Below are 21,343 nucleotides of genomic sequence, written 5' to 3'. Positions count from 1 at the left end.
TCTGAGAAGCAAGCTCTGTTACTGCAGCTACCCCTTCAGTTTGCACCCACTGCACAGTATATGAGGGATGCTGGGAAGCCGGCAGAAGGAGAAAAGCAGAGACAAATACAAGTTTCTTCTTAGATTCTACTTTATTTGGTAAAATTCAGAAACTAACAACCAATTCACAGCCCCCACCTCCTTCTCTGTGAAGAAGGGAGTTCCCCGAGACAGAAGGGCTGTGGCTTGGGAATTATCCACCATCCAAGGTTTCCACTCAGGCAGCCCACGGCCTGACAGACCTCCAGGCTGATGTTCTCAGAGGCAAGAGAAGAAAGCAAAGGAAGCCCTCAAGACAATGAACCCTCCCGACCCTCTTCCCTACCTCGACCTCCCCACACCCACAACCTACATAAGACAGCAGAGGACAGAGCATGAGTGTGAGACACCACACACAGGTGCACAGAGCTGCTTCTTGGCCGAAGAGTGACAAAAGTCCTCCCCAGGAGGAGCCAACTGGCAACACCATTCAAGGCTTGGTGGTCCAAGGTGATGGCTGGTAAAAATCCAGGGAGAAAATATTCCACTTTCAGCCCATTCCTAGGTCTCTAGTGAACTGGTTTTAGTTATAAAAAGCCCTGTTTCCACACAGGTCATCTGTGGTTCTAGGGGCAGGTGGCTTAGGGAAAAGCCTCCCATGCCAAGAAAACAAGGGTGGGAAAAGGAGGGGAGGACAGGAGGGCAGCGCCTTTAGGGAGGGCCAGGAAAAGAAATCCTGTTCCTTGGCTAATGGATCCGAGTTAGCTCCTCCACGACTTTGATGAGGTCATCTGCAGTTGCCTCCCGCTTCATACCACTGCCATCATCATACTGAAAAGAGACAGGGAGAAGGGCCATGTAGACAAGAAGGTACTCTTACCTCAGCAGGCTAAGAGATACCTACTGGCCACCACTGCTACAGCAAGGAAAAGGATTTCAACAAAAACCTGGCTGTAGTCCTTAGGGACTTGGTCAGTCGAGCTAGCTTTGTGTTGTCACTGCTGAATATTCCCTCCCAGGAATACCTTCCCCAGCTAAACTGCAGAACTGGGAAAGGTTACTTCCTGTAGGAGCCTAACTCTACCTTCTAGTCTTACTAGAGAGCCCAGGACTCTTGCTAAAGTGAAAGTAGTAACTCAGGAACAGTTCCCAGCGTGTAAAATCCAGAAAGTCCCCACAAGCCTCAAGTACACCACCTTTCCCGTAGATTCCTCTTTATGTGATAAGCATTATGGAAGGCCACAAAGGGCCACTGGCCCCATGAGTTCTAGGAGGAAAACCTGGAGTCATCAAGTCTCCAGGAATGACTTCCATTTTAAAAGGCCTAGCACAAATACAGCACAGCTCACCTGCAAGTTTGCCACAACCTCCTGCATCTTGGGGCGGCTGATATCTAGGAAACTTTCAATCAGGTCACCATCGATGAAGCCTGTGGCTGGTTCTGTCTTTCGCTCAGTGTGAAAGGATCTCCAGGTGAACAGGTGAGTTAAAGAACACAGCTTATCTGCAAACACCCCTGGCTCTCACTCATCTCCACACCTCTGAGCAAGAGGGAGTCAGTCAGAAGGAAATAAGGAAACAATCTGTTTCTACTAAAACTCATACTACTTTTGAACAGTTTTGGAATTGAAAGAAAGTCCTGCTCAATCCAATGGTTCTCAATTAGGGTAACCTTTAAAAAGTTATGACAAAGCCCAGACAAATAGGGAGACTCAAAAAATGTTCCAGGTAAATTCGATGTCCGTATCACCACCCACCCAAGTCTAGCCTTGGAGTCCTGAATAAACTAATGCCTAGGAGAGTGCAGGCTACCCAACGCCCTACAAGTGAGCAAGACACTCAAGAGTGCTCTTCCTGGGACAGTCACATAGGCAGGAGCTCTCCCAGGCCTTGTCTGGGAGGGCTTGAACTGCTCCTGTATAGGAATGGATGGCTGATCTTTATAGTGTTTGGAGTTTCAGCTTCTCCACATGATAAAGCTCTCCACATGCCCTGGAATGAGCTTCCCAACAGACAGGTGCTCTGGGAAGAAAGGATATAAGGAGTGCTCAATCTTGCCCACACTTTTGATGACCTTATTGAGTCGGTTCTGCATGTCCAACAGGAGGTTGTACCAGCTCTCCGACAGTGAGGTCACCAGCCCTGAAGAAGGAAAGGGGCAGTTAGCTACAGAGCACTTCAAAACCCAGACAAGCCAGGGATGAGCCTGCTGCAGCCGAGCACGCCCTACAGGAGTGACCTTACCTATCATGCCGTTGACTGTGCCAAAGAGCACCGAGCCCTGGGTAGGGGTAGAAGTCTCGCCCAGATTCTGCATAACTAGGGAGCCATGGCAGAACACATTGACAAACTCGCCCAGGTGGAAGAGACCAACCTCCTGTAGGTGCTGCCGCTCCTCATCAGTGGTGGCAGCACTGAAAGACACGAGATGTCACTTTCTGAACCCATCTCCCTAAGGAGACCTCAACATAGGGCCATATTTGACGGAGGTCAGTCTACAAAGCCTCTCAATCTTACAAATAAAACCTCTACCAGGGTTGGGAATTCAGTTCAGTGGTAGAGCCCTTGCCTAGGAAGCGCCAAGGCCCTGGGTTCGGTCCCCAGCTCCGAAAAAAAGAACCCCCCCCAAAAAAAACAAAACCTCTACCCATCAAGGGGCATGCATAAGCCCACACAGCACTCAACACGCTCAACCCCACAGACCCAGAGGCCTACCTCTAGCCGTGCTGCTACAGCAGACAACTCACCTGTCCTTCTGACACACAAACAAGTTAAAGGCATTCTCAGCTCCCAGAAAATTGTCATCATCCAAGATCTCCACTGCACTCATCCAGTTGGGATTAAAGTCTCGGGCAATCTGAAAACAGACAAGGAACAAGTATAGTATGCAGTGTGGAATCCAGTTCTGAAATTAATCAAGCTTTTGGTTAGAAGCCAAGGCCTCACCTGCAGAAGGTGCAGCCCTGTATGCAATAATGGCCACCATAAGACATTTCATCTCAGTCCCACCCCACTCTAAAACTAGCCAACAAAGGCCATTTGGTTGTAATTTCCCAGAGATGGGAAAGAGGGGCAAGGTGGGGAGGAGAATGTCTAAAAAACTTAATGGACACAGAATGTGGCTCAGGGAGGACCCTCACCATCAGCAAGGGGTTACACTGTATACAAGTCTGCACTACCTCTTCAAAGTTTCCTTCCATAGGCTTGTAGGCAAGCAGTAGCACTGATCGCATGAGGTCGCCCACCAGGATGAAGTCGCCCTTGGTCTTCAGGTACAGGGCCATGATGTTGTTGTAGTGATTGCACTCAGTGCGAAGTTCCTTTTCTGTGGTCCATTCATAGAGCCGCACCTAAAAAGGCACAATGTGTGAGGCTGGGGATCCCAGCCTTTGAGGAATGTCTGTCCCCCATTCAACCCTCCACTCCCTACAGAGCACGGGGGGTTGGAAAGTGGTCTATATGGTATGAGTGATCAGTTATTTTGGAATCACACACTGCTGAATTAGAAAATTAAAAACGAGGGGTTGGGGATTTAGCTCAGTGGTAGAGCGCTTGCCTAGCAAGCGCAAGGCCCTGGGTTCAGTCCCCAGCTCCGGAGAAAAAAAAAAAAAAGAAAGAAAATTAAAAATGTTGGGGATTTAGCTCAGTGGTAGAGCGCTTGCCTACCAAGCGCAAGGCCCTGGGTTCGGTCCCCAGCTCCGAAGGAAAAAAAAAAAAAAAGAAAATTAAAAATATATATAAAGTGGCAGAGCGCTTGCCTAGGAAGCACAAGGCCCTGGATTCGGTCCCCAGCTCCGAAAAAAAAAAAAAAAAAAATATATATATATATATATATTATTATATTAGGAATGGAATTGTTTTTAAGCATAAAAGGAGTTCAAATAAAGGAGACAACAACGTAAATGTAACACTATACTCATCCTTTTGTAAGTAAAGTCTAGTAACTAAGCTGCAGAAATATCCCTAGAAAGAGAAAATCCACCTACACAATTTGATAATCAGAAAGGAAAAAAATTACCTATCAACAATCTGCCTTTTCTGAATACTTCTTAAACTTGTTCACTCTTGAAATTTTTTGAATGAATCCAATGAGCAAACAATGGAAAAATCCAACAAAAATACTGGTGCTGGTTTCCATAAGCAGTGCTCAGCATGGCCCGGACTGCATAGCAGAACCTCAGCTAAGGTGACAGACCTCCCTAGCAGATCCTTCATGGTACAGATATCTCGCCACAGCCTCTGCACATCGACAGACTCCCTGGCAGAATGTACAAAGCCATGATCTGTTAAGGATTTTTCAAAGAGTGCTAGTCCTCCCACACCTGCTCTCTTAAGACTCTTTAGAGACTAATCAATGACTAGCATACAAGCCCCAGCCAGATCATTAATTGCATCCCCTTCACTTCTTACTCTAACCAAAACGAGGCCCTCCTTCCTTATTAGTACTGAAGGACCACCTTCCAGCTGCCCCTCAGCTGCTTGTTCAGATGTGCTCCCAGTGCTGAAGCTCACATCCTCTGACACACTTTCAAACAGTTACCTAATTCTCACCCAACCCTATACAATAGGGCTATAATTCTTGGTGACTTAAATATTCATAGAAAATGTCCTTCCAATATTTACCACCAAGTTACACATCTTTCCTAATTATATACTAGATTTAAAGGATGCTAAGGAAAACATGGGTTGGTTCATTTTGTTTAAATGAAATATTCTTTTGACATGGGACACACCTCACTAAAGAGGCCATAACCCTAACCTCTGTTTAACCTCCACAGCACTCAAAAAATCTAATACATGCCTTTAATTCAAACACTCTGGAGAAGACAGACAGATCTATGTGAATTCAAGGCCAGCCTGGTCTACATAGTGAGTTCCGGGACAGCATGAACTAGAGACCCTGTCTCGAAAAAAGAAAAAAAAAAGAAAAAAAAACAAAAAAAAAACAAAAAACAAAACAAAACAAAACAACAAAAAAAACCAAACCAAAACAAAAATCCAAAAACAAGCCAAACCTTGGGGGTTCTAAAGCCAAGTCCACCCAAAGTCCAGTTCAACTTCAGTTCCTTAAGTTCCAGCTTAGAGTCCATTCTCTACTCCCACTATTCTGTTATCCCTAAAATAAACTCCTCTAGCATCGTTAAGGGAGAGACATTCTGGGGCTGGAGAGATGGCTCAGTGGTTAAGAGCACTGACTGCTCTTACAGAGGTCCTGAGTTCAATTCCCAGCAACCACATGGTGGCTCACAACCATCTGTAATGGGATCTAATGCCCTCTTCCCTCTTCAGGCAGAAAGCTGTATGGTGTATACATAATAAAAAAGGGAGATACTCTACAAGTCCACAGGCCTCACCGTGCTGTTGATGCTAGCAAGCAGCTTCCCATTAAACTCCACCATAGAGTACACAGCCCCCTTTACTTCCTTTTCGGCCACAGTCTGTAGTTTTCCTGGGGGAAAGAAGGAGAGATACTCTTTAGTCTTTTTTATAAGCCCAAATTTAACCTAGTCAAGAGCATCCACCTGGTTGCCCCAGTGGCTTAAATTTTGCCCCTAATCTTCTGGAAAACCCAAGAAGAACTGGGAGAAGTAGAAAGAGGATAAATTGCAGTCAGAATGTAATGTATGAGAAAAGAATAAGTCTTAAAAAAAGAGAGTCAGCACATGCTGAGATGAAGCACAAGTCCCAAAGCAATGAAGGGGATGCCTCTAATGGGTACCAAGATCTGTCTCCTATTCTAAAGTCATCCTGTTTAGGCTCTGAGACCTTAAGAGGTTAACTGCTTCTCCAGGATTTCATAGTCTTTATAATCCAGACTCTCCACTCACCATCCGAATACTGGAAGACCACAATACGACCCTGTTTGGGCTCCGCCTCTTCAGGATATACCATGGCTGTGCCCACAATGAAGTATGTGTTGGGGTCTTTACCCAATTTGCAGGAGACCAGGCTGAGGGCATACTCATTTTGTAGAAACTGATGGGCATGAAGCACTAGGGGAGGAGAAAGATGACTGATTAAAGATACTTGCCTCCATCCACTGCCCCCCACAATATCACATGCTTCTGTGAGGCTGCGGCTTAGGCAGTATAACACCACCAGCCACTCGCTGCCCCTGCCTTTTCAGACAGTCCATCCCACCAGCCTGTGCTAATGAGACGATGCCCAATGCTGTAGATTTACTGCAACTGACAGGTGTCAGTAGTGTCTTCTCTGCCCCAATCCCAATTTGGCTTTTCCTCTTAGGAGAGCCTACCACCTTCTCAGGCTCCAGAACATTTTGGACCTCAGAACAGGCCAGGATGTAAGTGACAAGGACAGAAGCACTTGTCTGCACCTTCAAAAGTATGCTGGTCAATGATGAGGAGGTTGTGCACTTCCACCTCTTCTCCAAAGGAGGTCTCGTGAGGAGCCGTACTACTAGAGAAGAGCTTGCTGGAGCTGACGCTGCTGGACAGGGCCTGCCGACAGAGAAAAGGCATGCCATCCCTCTTAAAGCAGAACAGGGACTAGAGGTACATAAGGCTGAGTGTGAACAAGAAGGCCGATGCTGGCAGAGCAGCAGAGTCTGATGAACAGAGTGCTTAGGAGAGTACACTGGAACCTGAAGGAGCCAGATCACACAAGCAACTGACATGTCACAAGTCACATGTCACAGATCATAGCAATGTCACAAGTCAATCAAGCAAAACCAAAAACATGAACTCAAGAAACCTACAGGGATTGACTATACCATCAACAGAAAGTCATTTCAAATAAATATGGAGAGATGGCTAAGCAGTTAAGAATACTTGCTGCTCTTATAGAGGATCCAGCACACACATAAAAGCTCATAACCGCCTACAACTCCCATTCCAGGGGATCTGACATACTCATTGGTCCCCTCAGGCACTACAGAAGCACAGCACACACATCCATGTTCAGGCAAACACTCATACACATACATAAGACCTCTGTACTCTGGATTAAAGGAGCTAATTCCAACAGATGTGTATACCAGGAATGAAAGAAAACAGCCCACACCCTATCTCTATGAAATTAATTATGTAGCTCTGAAGGTTACATTATTATAACCTTTGTTTCACAGACCAAAACAAAACAAAAAAAACCCCAAAGGCTAGTTTTGTCCAACTAAGGTCACACCATTATCAATAAACCTTAAAACCAATTCCACTGGATCTCAATTATCATACTGTTGTCTATTATACTTTTCTACTGTCAACTATACACACTGTACAGAGAGCATTCAAACTCACAGGAGAAACTGCTGAGGCTGTGAGGTCACCAAGGATTAGCTGTGAAGTTTGGGATGAGGGTTGTTCCAAGTTGTTTATGTGATTCTGGGCATGGAACCCAGTATCTGTTCAATGTAGTCAAGTATTCTACCACTGAATTACATGCCCCTTCTCTACGTAAAGTTTTACCGCAACTTGGCTAAATGCACCCTTTGAGGCTACAATAGCAAAGGTGGGTAGTTCAGACAGAGTCCATTCAGCCTGAGAAGTCAGATCATTTCCTATTTCACCCTATGAAGAGAGTTTGCTTATTCCTACTGCCATCCTTCTTTGCTCACTGTGCTCACCTGGGTGCTAGCACTGGGCCTCAAAGCAGTAGTGCCTCCACTGGTATCTTGAACTTCAATGCGGCTGGAAAGGACCCCAAAGCACTGAGACACTTCCTGATAACAGATCTTCCTGCAAAACAAGCATGACACAACGGTGCCACTCAGAAAAGTCTAAGACACTATGTACCAGCTCCCTCTGCAGCTTCTCTGGTCTACACTCACCTGGGAGATTCATAGAGAGGAACCGTGCGAATATGGAGTTTCTGGATCTCATCGATGGTGCCAATGGTGAGAGTGCTGTTATTGGCCAATGCCAGACTGAAAAGAAGGGCTGCAGTTTAGAGTGACCTAACAAGGAAGGATTCTCCCAAGACACAATGACACCGGCTTGCTCTAAAGCAGGGTTTTAACCCCACGTCATACCAAAATTCATTTGAGAAGACCTAACTCTGGTGCCAAGATCCACTAATGAAGACAGTCTTATATAACTGGTCTGGGTAGGCCCAACAGCTTTTGCTAAGTAAGGTGCAGCCAAGGTTGAGAATCACAACTCTAGGTCAAAGAGTGAATCTAACATACCAAGGATTCACTGGATGGTATTTTTAGAAATGCATTTCTATCAAGCACCTTCCCCCCTATGGATACTGAGTACAACTAGGGAGTACATAATAATCACTAAATCTAGGGTTCTAAATTAAATGCCAAGTGGCACATACTTTTAAGCACAGCATTTAGGAGGTAGAGACAGGTGACTGTGAGTTCCCTGCCAGCCAATGTTACAGTGAAACTTTTCCATACCCTACACTATACCCACAAAAACGACCCTGTCTAAAGCTTAACTATTCATGTGATTCATCTGAAAAATTCTTGAAATATACAGATCCTAGAGTCTAATAACCCCAGAATCTGAGGAAATAAAACCTCTATGCTATTCTTTTCAGAATACCTTAAGTCATCTACTTTCAGCCTTGCAAAAGCTTTCAGATGTTTCTAATAAAAATCCCTGTACCATACTTCCCATCACATTGACTTATTGACTTTGACACTTGGGGGAAACCTAGGCTGGGGGGTGTGGTGGGATGGGATGGGGTGGGGAAAAGAGTGAGGGAGGCAAAAGAAGCACTATTATGTCCCCAGTTAGTAACTCCTGCTTAAAGAAAACAGGCTTACCTGTCAGGATAGCCATCTGAGTTGAGAGGACACATATAGTTCACCTCCTTGAGGTTAACATTGGAGAAGACCAACTTATGATTGCTGCTATAGATGACAGTGGGCCGGTCTGAGCAAGCAAAGACGTTGGTGGTAGAAAGAGAACGGAATGTCCTCAACACCGTGGGCTGGGTACCCAAAGTCACCTTTTTACGGTCACTCAGTAAGCCTACGGAAAGAATAGCGTGAGAAGAAGGAAAGAAAACAGGACAAGAGCTGCGGAGTTAAGGCTCAAGTTCACATTCCAAAGCCACCAACACTCCATTTCTGAAAGAACCCACACTCAACTGTTTTTCCTCACCTGTCTCTATGTTGAGCCCAAAGTAGAAGAGAGCCCCATCTCCCAAGGCACAAAGGAGGTAGTGGCTGCTCTCAAAAGTGGTCATCAGGATAGATCGAGGGATGATCTCTGTGGGAAAGAGGGGCTTTAAAACTCGTTCCACATCCTGACTGGAATCCAAACTCAAAATACCAACAGCACATACCTCCACCCAGCATCTCCTTGTGCAGTAGTTCAAAGGATGGGAGCTTCAAGATACGAGCTGAAATATCTGTCCAGAGACCAATGGCACAAAGTGGGGACAGGCCATTGCTCTCTCCTAGTGGGGTGATATCCAAGCAAGCCACTTCATGTTCCATCTCTGTGTGGCTGAACAAAGAGGAATGGATATGGCAGAGGAAGAAACCCAGGGACCAAAGATGCCCCATAGAACAGAGGATATTAAGCAAACATAAAGACACTAATGCACCTGATTTGCCGGAGCTCCTGAGGATGGATCTGAAGATAGTATAGTGCCCTTCCCACAGCAACTACCACCTGGCTGCTGTTACAGGAGGCCACACTGATGTTCTTGCCCTGGGGCTCCTTCCACTCGCTGACCAAAGCTTTGGGCTCTTGAGAGACCAACCTTACAGACGCTGAGGTGATCTACAGGAAGAAGAGAAGTCTCTAAGCAACTGCAAGCATCTTTTCAGAAATGCAAAAGTGCTTCCCCTCCCTACCCCCATTAGGACAGGAATAAACTACAGTTCTACCATACAGTCAAGCCTCTGGTTCCAGGACCCTCAAGAATACCAAAATCAGCAGATGCCCAAATCCATCGTATAGTGGCATATTTGCATATAACCTACACGTATCTTTCTATATTCTATATATCATCTCTGAATTACTTGTTCTGGAGCTGAGGATTAAACCCAGGGCCTTCCTAAACTGTGTTCCTTCTCTAGCCCTTTGGATTACTTTTTAAGACCTAAGACTATGTGAATGCTGTATACATAGTTCCTATACTACACTGCTGAGGGAATAATGACACCATCACCACACCCCACCCCCGCCCACCCCCACCCAGACACACATCTGGTATAAACACAATTCACATAATCCACAGTTGGTTCAATACATAGATGTGACTCATTGGCACGAAGAGCAAAATCCATGTTCTTTCCCCCAAAGTCTCTCAAAAATTAACTACAATAAACATCATTTTTACTGAAGGAACTGGGCCTAAAACTACTCAATATGCTTTTGTGTGGTGTATGTCCATTTCACAAGCTTGCTGGGGCAATAACTGCAACCCTCATAAGGTATCAATGGGACCACCATGCTCACAGTTTTTTTTTAAACCCTAAAATCAGATCACTAATCCATGGTCTTTATGGGGCATGAGTCATTAAATTATTTAAAGTCCTTAGCAATGGCTGCATGCTGACGTACACAGTAATCCCTAAAATGTTACATAAACTTATTCTACTATTGAAACAAAAAGCAAGATGATACTACTACTATTAATTCATCTTACCCATCACGCCTAGGTAATAAAGGCCTTTTTTTTTTTTTTTTTTGAGACAGGGTTTCTCTTTGTGTAGCCCTGGAACTCTCTGTAGAATAGGCTGGACTTGAACTCAAAGAGAGCCCTCCATCTCTGCTCCAAAGTGCTGGGATTAAAGGGATGTGCTACCACAGCCCTGCTCTAGGTTTTTACCAATCTACTACTGCCAGCTGGGTAAAGATGAACAGCTGTTTACTACTAAGGCATTCAAATATCTTGTCCACCAATGGAAAGACCTCTGAGAATGGCAAAGAGGACAGTACAAAAATTGGAAGGGCATTAATTAGGTCACAACTTGAAAAGATGGATGAGGGTTGGGGATTTAGCTCAGCGGAAGAGCGCTTGCCTAGCGAGCGCAAGGCCCTGGGTTCGGTCCCCAGCTCCGGAAAAAAAAAAAAAAAAAAAAGATGGATGAGTGTTGTGTTAGGAAGCTGCTCTGAAACCAAATTCTCAAGGAAAACAAAAGAGTAAAGATTAGCCTTCTAAAGACCTATGTCAAGCAAGGACTAGCATAGACCAAATGGGTGTTAATGTATGATTAATTGTTTTTTGTCATTCATTGTGTTTTGCTATTTCCCTCTTTTTTTCCCCCAAATATTCTTGTGTAGAGCTGAGAAGGGTGGCCTCTAAGCCTAGCACTTGAGAGGCAAGGGGATCTCTGTGAATTCAAGGACAGTCTGGCCTACATACTGAGTTCCAGGATAGCCAGGGCTATGTAGAGAGACCCTGTCTCAAACAAACAAAAATATTTCTGTGTTAGTGTTAAAATGAAAGGGATAACAGTGTCTCAAAAGACACGATATAATTAATGCGACAAACAAAGCTATATATTTCTTAAATATCTGAGCAGTGTTGTAGCAGCCCATGGCTTTTTAAAGATTTATTTATTATTATATTTATATGAGTACTCTGTAGCTGTCTTCAGACACACCAGAAGAGGGCACTGGATTTCATTATAGATGGTTGTGAGCCATCTCTCTAGCCCCATAAATTATATTTATCATAATCCCAGTGTATAAAAAATGTTAAATTAATATCCAGGTGCTGATGAGAGGAAAATAAAGCTAATAGGATCTACTTCAAAGTTAAACAGTTACCTCTGCATAACAAGAAAATAGCACCTTCCCTCTAAGAACTTAATTTAAAATCTAGCAACAGCATAGCGGGGCAAAGTAAAGTCATGGTCATTTGACCCCTCAAACCCTTTACCTGGATAAGCTGCTGATGAGCCACATTGCCGCAAAAGAAAGTCTGCTGATCGTCCACAAAGCCCATCAATTCTGTTTCTTCCACTTCCTCTCCATTTAGCATGAGAACTCTAGCAGAATAAAAGGGAAGGGTCAGGTCAGCCTAGGACCAGGTTCCCCACCTTGTACCTTCATCCCTTAAGTACCGCAGGACCAGACCTGCCCTTACCTTGTCTGGCCCACAAAAGAGAGTACCAAAGTGTCATCAGTCTCCCGACTTGGGTCAGACCGCAGTGGCCATAAACCTGAACAAGGAGTAAAACATAAAGAAGTACACCATGAACCAGCACCCAAGATGTGCTCTCATTCTAAGCCAGAGCATCAGAAATCCTTGGGTTGAAATCTCTTCTGTTCCTTCCTGGTATTTACACTCTGAAGAAGTCAGATTTTAAAATTTGTTTGAAACTGATGTTTTCTATTTTTACCTTGACTCTAGATAGAGGATCATTTCCATGACTCAAACTTAAAGTTTTATATTTTAGGCTGTGAAATGAAGCTCAATGGTAGACTATTCACCTAGAATATGAAGTCCCAGTTAAATCCCCAGCACCAAATAATTTTCAAATATACAGTTTCACTTTACACCTCTTCTGACCTATCCCCCAAATTAGTAATCAGGAGGAATATTGTTCAACTGTTTTTATTAGAGAAATAGGATTTGTATTTCAAGCAAATACAAATGTGAAAATGTATTTGGCTTTTAACAATATATGCATGCTACAGCTCTACCAAAGACTGTCTACTTTTCTGTACCCAGACTATTCAGTTATTACAAGTAAGGATTACAAGTTTGCATTTCTCACTGTATGCATATGAAGGGCATGGAGAAGCTGTGGAGAATCACAAAACTCCGTTTGGTGAGAACAGTCTCTAAGGAGCGTGTTTACTTCCCAATGCTGTTTCTTTTGGGAAGAGCCTGTGCATAGCAGGGACTAGACCTTACTGTGGAGCCTAGGCTGGTCTCACAATCTGCACCATTATGCCACACCTAGCTCATTTACTTTTATTTATATTTTTCTTTTATTGTGAGTGAAGACTGTTAGCCATCTTTTGGAAATTTGGGGACAAGAATTTGATGTTCTTTATTGCAGGTTTTAAATTAGGGAGACAGGACTTCTAAGATGAAGTTCAACTATTTTATCTAGGCTGTCATTTCTACTTAGCAAATGTTTTTGTTTTGCTTCTGAACAAGTCTTAATGTTTCACAGAGCTGAATTTATCAGTTTTTGTTTCTGCATTTGTTGAACATGTGCACACTTGCAGGGATGCAAGCACATGGGTATGTAGAGGCCAGAGGTCCATACAAGGTGCTTTCCTCAGTCACTCTCCAACTTGTTTTTTGAGACAGTATCTTCCAAGACTGAGAATACAACCAAGGGGTAGAACATTTATCTAGTATTATAGGTGAAACCCGAGATTCAATTTCCAGTATTGCAAACAATAATCTTTCCCACTCCAAAATTACAAAGAAATCCATAAACTTTTCCTAGCTCTTCATAATAGACCCAAACTTATCTTTCCCAAATGCCTGCAGCCATCACAGTCATATCTATTAAGTGTCAATCATGGATGTCACATTTCAGAGGAATGACACCACTGAGAATGTTTTCATATGGAATTGTGTCTGTTTCTAGACCTTTGAATCACAACAAGCTGCCTATCCAACAACTATTTTAATGGTTCTGCAATTTGCCCAGGCTAGCTCTGATAACCCAAAAATCAAGCAATCCTGTGAGGGAGCCTCCAAGTAGCTAAGGCACTGTAGGTGCGTATCATCTTTTGCAGTACCAGGGGTCAAAACTAAGGCCTCATCCATGCTAGTAAATGCTCTACTAATGAGTTGCATCCACCACCAGGCTCCCACCTACAATTTTGTTTTTAACTTTTTTTTAAAGACTTTATTACAGATGGTTGTGATGTGGTTGCTGGGATTTGAACTCAGGACCTCTGGAAGAGCAGTCAGTGCTCTTAACTACTGAGCCACCTCTCCAGCCCCCACCTACACTTTCAATCAGGACTTAGCAACATGTTTTAGTGTGTGAGAGTGCTAGCCTTCTCTCACTAGTCTTTTTAAGTTCTTCCTCACTGATCTTTTTTTCTTTTTCAATGTATTTATTTTATGTATGAGAGTACACTACAGCTGTCTTCAGACACACCATAAGAGGGCATCACATCTCCTTAGATGGTTGTGAGCCACCATGTGGGTACTAGGAATTGAACTCAGGACCTCTGGAAGAGCAACCAGTGCTCTTAACCACTAAGACATCTCTCAGAACCCCACTATTCTTTTTCTTTGTGGACTAATTTAGGTCAAAAAAAAAAAAAAAAAAAAAGCTATAGGTATTTCTATTAAGACACATGAAGGAAAACATAAGTCAAAAGAACACTTTCTTAATTTTTTTGTAGACTAGGCCTGTCTTTTTATTTGATAACTCTCTTTTTTAAGTGTGTATGTGTGTATAAAAGAAGAGTACTTGTGCATCCTTGTGCCTTTGGAGGAATAAAGTTGACACTGGTATGTTTCTTAATAGCTCTCCACCTAATTTACTGAGGCAGTCTCTGTTGAATCTGGAGCTGGCCAATTCCAGGTTTTCTTGTTTTTTTTTTTTTTTTTAATTTTTTTTAATTAATTTTTATTTATATGAGTACAGTGTAGCTGTCTTCAGATGCACCAGAAGAGGGCACCAGATCCCATTACAGATGGTTGTGAGCCACCATGTGGTTGCTGGGATTTGAACTCAGGACCTCTGGAAGAGCAGTCAGTGCTCTTAACCGCTGAGCCATCTCTCCAGCCCCCCAATTCCAGGTTTTCTAACTAGCCAGCTTGCCTGGGAATCCTGACTGCCTCCTGTCACACATGCCTTTTGCATGGGTCCTGAGGATCTAATGCAGGACAAATGCTTTACTGAGCATTTGTACCACTGAGCTACCTACGCAGTCCTTTGACCAATCTACTTTTACATCCTTTAGGATTCTAAAGTTCTCCTTGTAACAAAATCTACGTGTTCCTTGGGTTTGGAGATGTTTTTGCTGGGGTGCGGGGGGTGGGGGGGATATGACATTTTGTTATTGCCGATTGCCTTTTTTCTCAAATCTATTTCTAATTAACTGCTCACATACAAGCTGTTATCTCAGCCTGTTTCTCTCATAGCCTATTTCCTTAATGCATTTGAATTGTCGATAGTGTTTCTGTTGACTCTTGAGTTCTGCAGTTAAATGTTCACTTTCTTTCAATGCACATAGCTGTTTAGAGTCTGACTTGCTTTTCTTTTATTTATCTGTTTATTTTATGTATATGAGTACAATGTAGCTATCTTCAGACACACCAGAAGAGGGCGTTGGATCTCATTACAGATGGTTGTGAGCCACCATGTGGTTACTGGAAATTGAACTCAGGACCTCTGGAAGAACATCCAGTGCTCTTAACCTCTGAGCCATCTCTCCAGCCTCTGACTTGCTTTCCTAAAGCTGTGCCACCTGCACACAAATCTGAGCTGGTTTTGCTGTATAAGGTTTAGTGTTACCGTTTTTCCTTCAGAACAGGTGAGGTTAGCTCACTCACACCTGCTGATGAGACAGCTGTTTACTATCATTCCTGTCATGGTTCTAGGTTAGTGTCTCTGTCTCTATCTACAGGGTTTCTCTACATAGCCCTGGCTGTCCTGAACTCTTTGTAGAGCAGGCTGACCTTGAACACAGATCCACCTGCCTCTGCCTCTCAAATGCTGGGACTAAAGGCGTGCATCGCTATGTCGAACCTATTTATACTTAAAAAGGCTCACTATATACCTTTTTCTTTTTCCATCAATTCCCTTACATTTAGTGTCTGCTTCCACATTCCTCTAAACTAGTACCCAATTTTGATCACTAAAGTTTTCATTTGTCCTTTAAACATGCACCTCTATGCATGTTCTGTCATTATGGCTTTCTTACTCCTCCCTCATTTGATGTTTTCTTCTAGCTCTCACCAAAATGCCTTCACAACATGTAATGAAGCCAAAGGCCAAAGTCACTCAAGTAAGAGCTGCATCCTTTGTCCACCAGAGGCTACCTTTGATGCCTGGTAAGTCAATGCTGGCATGCTCATGGATTCCAATTCCGTTCCGGATGATCCGCAAGGAACCTTCCTTGAAAGCTCCAGAGCAAGTGACCAGCTGCAAGTAGAGAAAAGGTTTCTCAAGAACCCCTCAAGAGACTTGGGCAGTTACACCATGCCAGCTCTTAAATCCCATGACCCATACTGTGGAATCAACTTGAGGCTGCAAACCTAAGCTGTTCATCTCCAGAGCCCCTCGAATCTACTATTCAGATAAGATATCCTAGTCCAAAATGCAAAAAACTTCCTATCATTTTTCCTGGCGTGCTTGCTTAGATGCTGGAACCTAGTTTCCTAAAAAGAACTAGAGTCAGACATAACTTGCTTACTTACAAGGTGACCTTGGGCAAATTAATCCATCTTTTTCCATCCTAAGTTTTCCCACTTCTAGGATCTAACAAGGTGCTAATAAAATGACAGGAAATGAATATACAATGTCTGGCACATCAAAATATGCACACTATAATGGTAGGTATTGTTACCTCACCAGGATTAGTAAAGAGGCTCTTAATAGTATTCGTCAGTGCACACTCCTCATTCTAGATAAGCAAGCAAGGGCAGCTGAAGAGGCAAGCAAGCCTCTATTCCCAGGACTCCCCCTTACCTGACCCTGTCCCTGCCTCTCCAGGTCCACCACACACATATCCACAATGGGTCCTAAGTTGGTAAAGGTTTCCATAGCCACTACATAGGAGCCTTGTTCATTGCTGTCGACATTGAGCTAAAAGGAAAGAACAATGTTAGTCCCAGAACATCCCTAATAGAGCCACATTATCTGAAAAGAAACTTTAATCTGGCTTTTGTGCTCCAAATGATACTTCTAGAACAGGATTGCTGCCACACAGAGCTTTGAAGTGGAATCCCATGCACAGGCAGAGAAGCAGTAAACTTTAAAACACTTAAAACATTTAGGCCAGATGTTGTTGTGCATGCCTTTAATTAATCCCAGCACTCAGGAGGCAGAGTTCCAGGTAGCCTCGTCTACAGAGTGAGTTCCAGGACAGCCAGGACTACCTAGAGAGACCCTTTCTCAAAAAAAGGCAAAACAAAACCAAATGAACAAGCATATAAATTAAGTTAGAATATTTAAAAGCATTTTTCTAGGAGGAATATCCAAAGTTTACATATGACAGAAGGGAACAATTACATTAGACCCTTACCCACTTGAGGGTGAAAGCTGGGTCTTGTTCATCATTAAATGCACAGGACTTTCATTCTGCCAGACATATTTACTAAAGAACCATCTAGACACAGGTAAGAAGTTAATAAAGCAGAGAAGTGGATAGCAGAGATGTGAAGAAACAAAATCTGGATGGGATGTTGCCCATCCAGACAACAAGCAAGCTTAATGAAGATGATAATGAACATAGTGAAGAGAAGCCAGAAAGCTGCTGTTTTCTCACCTTTACGAGCTGGGAATCACCCAGGCGAGACCCGACAAACACAACACCGTTATCAAGATATGTTAGGCACTCTGCAATGGAGGTCTAGAAGAAAGCCAGCACATCAAGGACATTAGGATTAACCCTTTAGGGTTAATATTACCCTACTCAACCAAGTGACACCTGAGACCATCCCCACAAGCCAAATTCAGCCAACAACTACTGAACTGTTCAGTATCCCCAGGACACATGATCCCCATGTCTTTACATCCTGACCTTGGTGACTCCTCACCATTCCACCATAAACCCCACAACTTACTTTTTTTTTGTAGGTGCTAGTTCCAAACAGTAACTTTAACTCAACACCTCTAGTCTGCACAATGTCATTAAAAACCTCTCACAGTCACTGCTTAAGTATTAAGTTTTGCCAGAAGAGAGGCTGAACGGCAAGGCGCAATGACACATATGAATTTGCCACTATCTTGCCTTAGCCTAAGTGCTAGGATCTCAGGCTTACAAAACCACATCCAGCTGTCTCACTTTCTCTTTATGCTTCAGATGTCATATAACAACATGTGAAATTCTCCAATAGCTAACTCATTCAGAAACCAACTTCTTGCTGGATGGTGGTAGTACACATTTTTAATCCCAGCACTCAGGAGGCAGAAGCAGGCAGATATCTGTGAGTTAAGGCCAGCCTGGTACACAAGAGTATTTCTAGGACAGCCAGAACTACATAGAGAAATCCTGTCTGAAAACAACAAAATCAACTTCTACAGTAGAACTGACAACTCCTTCTAAAGATGTTGTATATCCTAATTCCCAAAATACAAGTGCAGAAGCATACACATCTGGACTAAGCACCAAACAGAGTAAGACAGGAGCAGACAAAGTCCTACCTCTCCAAGGAGTTCCACTCGAAGGTCCTTGAGGGTGACGGTGCCATCCATCTGCTCCTCCTTCTCTAAGAGCAGCATGAAAAGCCGTCCTTCCATATCTCCCAGAAGGTACCGTGAGCCATTAGGATCCACCCGGTTATGGCACACAATAGTGCTTTGCTGCCAACCAGGAGGAAGCAGCCATTAGTCAGGATCTTCCAAACCAGAAACCCTTACTTAATATGCCTTCCAAACCTGTTGGGCCACTGCATTATCCAAACTCGGACATTTAATCCCCAAATAAAATCAGTCAGATTATAAAACAGGCATCCTTTGAAGATAATTTTCTAACAAGTTCAATCAATATACCTTAAATATTACTCATATTTTATGGAGAAGAGAAACTACCCTTGAGTATACTCTAGACCTGGAACAGAACAGAAGGTCTAACTCGGTGCAGCTGGGATATGTAACATGTACTGGTTCAACCCCAGCACACAAGAGGGAAAAACAAAAACAAAAATAAAAAACCCCACACATGTACACAGAAAGATACAATAATAAACAGTTACAAGTACTCACTCACAATAAATACTGACACAGCTTTCTCAAAAAGTAAATAAAATTTAGATCTTATGCTGTAAGTGTAAGTTTGTCTCTTAAAGTGTTAAGACCTAAAATTTATATAATTTGAGTTTTTAATTTTATGAGTATGGGTATTTTGCCAACATGCACGTATGTCACCTGCACATTACATATGTGCCACACCCCGTAAAAGCGTGAAGAGGCATCATGAGCTGGAATTATAGGCAACTGTAAACTGCCATGTGTGTGCTGGGAATGAAAACCTGCCTCTCCTGGAATAGTAGCCAGTGCTCTCAAACCACTGAGCCAGGTCTCCAGCCCCCTTTATTACTCATTTTTAAAAGTCTATATAATTTATCAATTTGTATTTGAGCCCGAAAATACTACATTCAGTAGAATTTGCTAAAATTGTTTTTCCTTTTCCTTGGTGGCTGGAATTAAACATGCTAGGGATTAAACAGAGCCTCATACATGCTAGGCATGCATTCTACCACTCAGTACACTCTAGACCTCAAACCTTCCTCTTAAAGTTGTCATGTTTCAAAAGAGTAAACAGTATTCCTCCTAGTTAGCAAGCAGGTTAAACAAAACCAAGCTGCTCTCGTACACTGTATTTCCCAAGAGTAACTAATGTCTTATGTGCAGTGATCACAGTGATAGATGTGTAAGAACAAGGAAGTGAAGATGCAAGGAAGAGAAAGGTAAAACACTGCTCACCTTAATGATAGGAGGAGCGATTGCCAGGTATTTATCACCATTGTGATAGGTAATTGACTCCTGTCCAATGATGATGGCACCTCCAAAAGGCTCCGGGACTGCAGAAGAAAATCAGCACCATTAATAAACAGGGTTCAGGGGTTGGGGATTTGGCTGAGTGGTAGAGCACTTGCCTAGCAAGCGCAAGGCCCTGGGTTCGGTCCCCAGCTCCGAAAAAAAAAAAAAGAAAAGAAATAAATAAACAGGGTTCAACACTTAGAGACTACCACTCAGCTACATTCCTATTCCTGGAACTCATTTTTGTGTTTTGAGATGGGAATCTTACTCTACTGCCCAGACTTGTCCAAACTCCTAGGTTCGGGTGATCCTCCAGTCTCAGTCTACTGAATAAGGGATCTACAGGCACTTGGTACCCCCCCATTCTTGGTGCTTTGTAGTTCAGAAGGGTAGGAATATTCTCACTGCTCTTCCACATGTACTCCTACCCCTGTCCAGTTTCTCTCCTACACTTCTAAGCTTTTCTAACAAAGGCTTTACTTGCTTCCTTGTCTCTACTCTTAGCTTGATTGCAAATACTCCCTACATCAAGGCCACTTTTTTTTTCTCTTTTTTTCTGGAGCTGGGGACTGAACCCAGGGCCTTGCACTTCCTAGGCAAGCGCTCTACCACTGAGCTAAATCCCCAACCCCTCAAGGCCACTTTTAAGAAGTTAATATTGTTTTAGGGTTTTAAACTTTCCTATTGGGTACAATGGACATTGTAGCATAAGAGAGAGAGAATAAAATGAAGCCCACTATTTCTATGAAAGAAGCCAGATTAAATAAGCTTCACTGGCTCCCTTCAGTTGCGAAATGTAAAAATGAGACATTTTCACATGAAACTCTGCAAATCCTTCTCTATGTTTTAGTTGTCAATGCCTACACCCCCCAAAAATAGTTATACTTTTGGGGGAAGGAACAAAAGCAGAAAATCCCCAAGTCAGAATTCTAAGAGCCATTCAGAAAGCATACTTAGGGGAGACAAAGCTACACAGGCTTAATACTATGCTCTGAAATGGAGGATGGAGATGAGGAAGAGAACCAGATCACACAGGGAACATAACCTCCCCCAAACCCACCAACCTGCGATCACCATTGAAGCTTCGGCTTCTACATTCTCCTGCTTCCAAGGGCCCTTGTTGAACTCCTTCTCCCGAAGAGACACCTCATAGGTTTTCACGTGCCGCCCCTGAGGATCCTTGGGTGGAAAGAGTAGAATGATTGGTTAAGGTGACCCAGACTGCAGGGGTTCTATAAGGGTCAAACCACCACCACCCACGATTTGACAATCCTGTCACCAACTTTCCTGTCTTTGTCAGAATACCAACAGTCACCTGCTGAGCCTGTGATTACTTTCTGAGTAGACTACAGGGTCTAATGTGCTGTTTCTAATAATTCAAACAACCAACAAAGTTTAAATAAAAATTGAACCTGTCATACTAGCATATATGAGAGATATACCCTGCATGCTCTTCACATTATCAAATAACCAAAATAACCAAAGAGGGAGAGGCACCAAAGCTTAAGCTAAAAGATTAAATTGTTTTGGTGATTCCTTTTCCCTCATTTTCCATGTGTGTGCAGGGTGTGTGTGCAGGGTGTGTGTGCAAGAGCACGTGGAGGCTCAAGGCTGATGTTGGGAAACATCCCATCCTCGATTCCAGGGTCTCTCAATCAAACCCAGATTGTGCCTATGTAACTACTCTGGCTAGCCAGCTTCTGGGGAGCCTGACTCCGCCTTCTAAGGCTGGAATTACAGGCAAGTTGCCACACCCACCAC

General features: G+C 43.3%; 1 protein-coding gene across 4 annotated transcripts in view; it reads right to left on the bottom strand.

The window, feature by feature from the left end:
• Positions 1-112: 112 nt before the first annotated feature.
• Ddb1 (damage-specific DNA binding protein 1) overlaps positions 113-21,343 on the bottom strand; it is a 25,796-nt gene continuing 4,565 nt past the window's right edge. For all 4 annotated transcript variants that reach the window (NM_171995.2, XM_063272772.1, XM_039089596.1 and 1 more), the window contains 23 exons: positions 20,647-20,761; positions 19,526-19,623; positions 18,245-18,403; positions 17,367-17,450; positions 16,568-16,684; positions 15,919-16,021; positions 12,037-12,112; positions 11,830-11,938; positions 9,541-9,719; positions 9,277-9,440; positions 9,093-9,200; positions 8,753-8,960; positions 7,805-7,900; positions 7,601-7,712; positions 6,356-6,479; positions 5,847-6,011; positions 5,373-5,467; positions 3,198-3,368; positions 2,766-2,875; positions 2,263-2,432; positions 2,058-2,160; positions 1,368-1,491; positions 113-849 (listed from right to left, as the gene is read on the bottom strand). In NM_171995.2, the coding sequence (NP_741992.2) occupies positions 766-849; positions 1,368-1,491; positions 2,058-2,160; positions 2,263-2,432; positions 2,766-2,875; positions 3,198-3,368; positions 5,373-5,467; positions 5,847-6,011; positions 6,356-6,479; positions 7,601-7,712; positions 7,805-7,900; positions 8,753-8,960; positions 9,093-9,200; positions 9,277-9,440; positions 9,541-9,719; positions 11,830-11,938; positions 12,037-12,112; positions 15,919-16,021; positions 16,568-16,684; positions 17,367-17,450; positions 18,245-18,403; positions 19,526-19,623; positions 20,647-20,761 (2,874 nt within the window). In that variant the 3' untranslated portion in view covers positions 113-765. The remainder of the gene's footprint in view (positions 850-1,367; positions 1,492-2,057; positions 2,161-2,262; positions 2,433-2,765; positions 2,876-3,197; positions 3,369-5,372; positions 5,468-5,846; positions 6,012-6,355; positions 6,480-7,600; positions 7,713-7,804; positions 7,901-8,752; positions 8,961-9,092; positions 9,201-9,276; positions 9,441-9,540; positions 9,720-11,829; positions 11,939-12,036; positions 12,113-15,918; positions 16,022-16,567; positions 16,685-17,366; positions 17,451-18,244; positions 18,404-19,525; positions 19,624-20,646; positions 20,762-21,343) is intronic.

The sequence above is a fragment of the Rattus norvegicus genome, chromosome 1 (assembly GCF_036323735.1).
Source record: "Rattus norvegicus strain BN/NHsdMcwi chromosome 1, GRCr8, whole genome shotgun sequence".
NCBI classification, from domain to species: Eukaryota; Metazoa; Chordata; class Mammalia; order Rodentia; family Muridae; genus Rattus; species Rattus norvegicus.
This window is presented reverse-complemented; position numbering and strand designations above follow the sequence as displayed.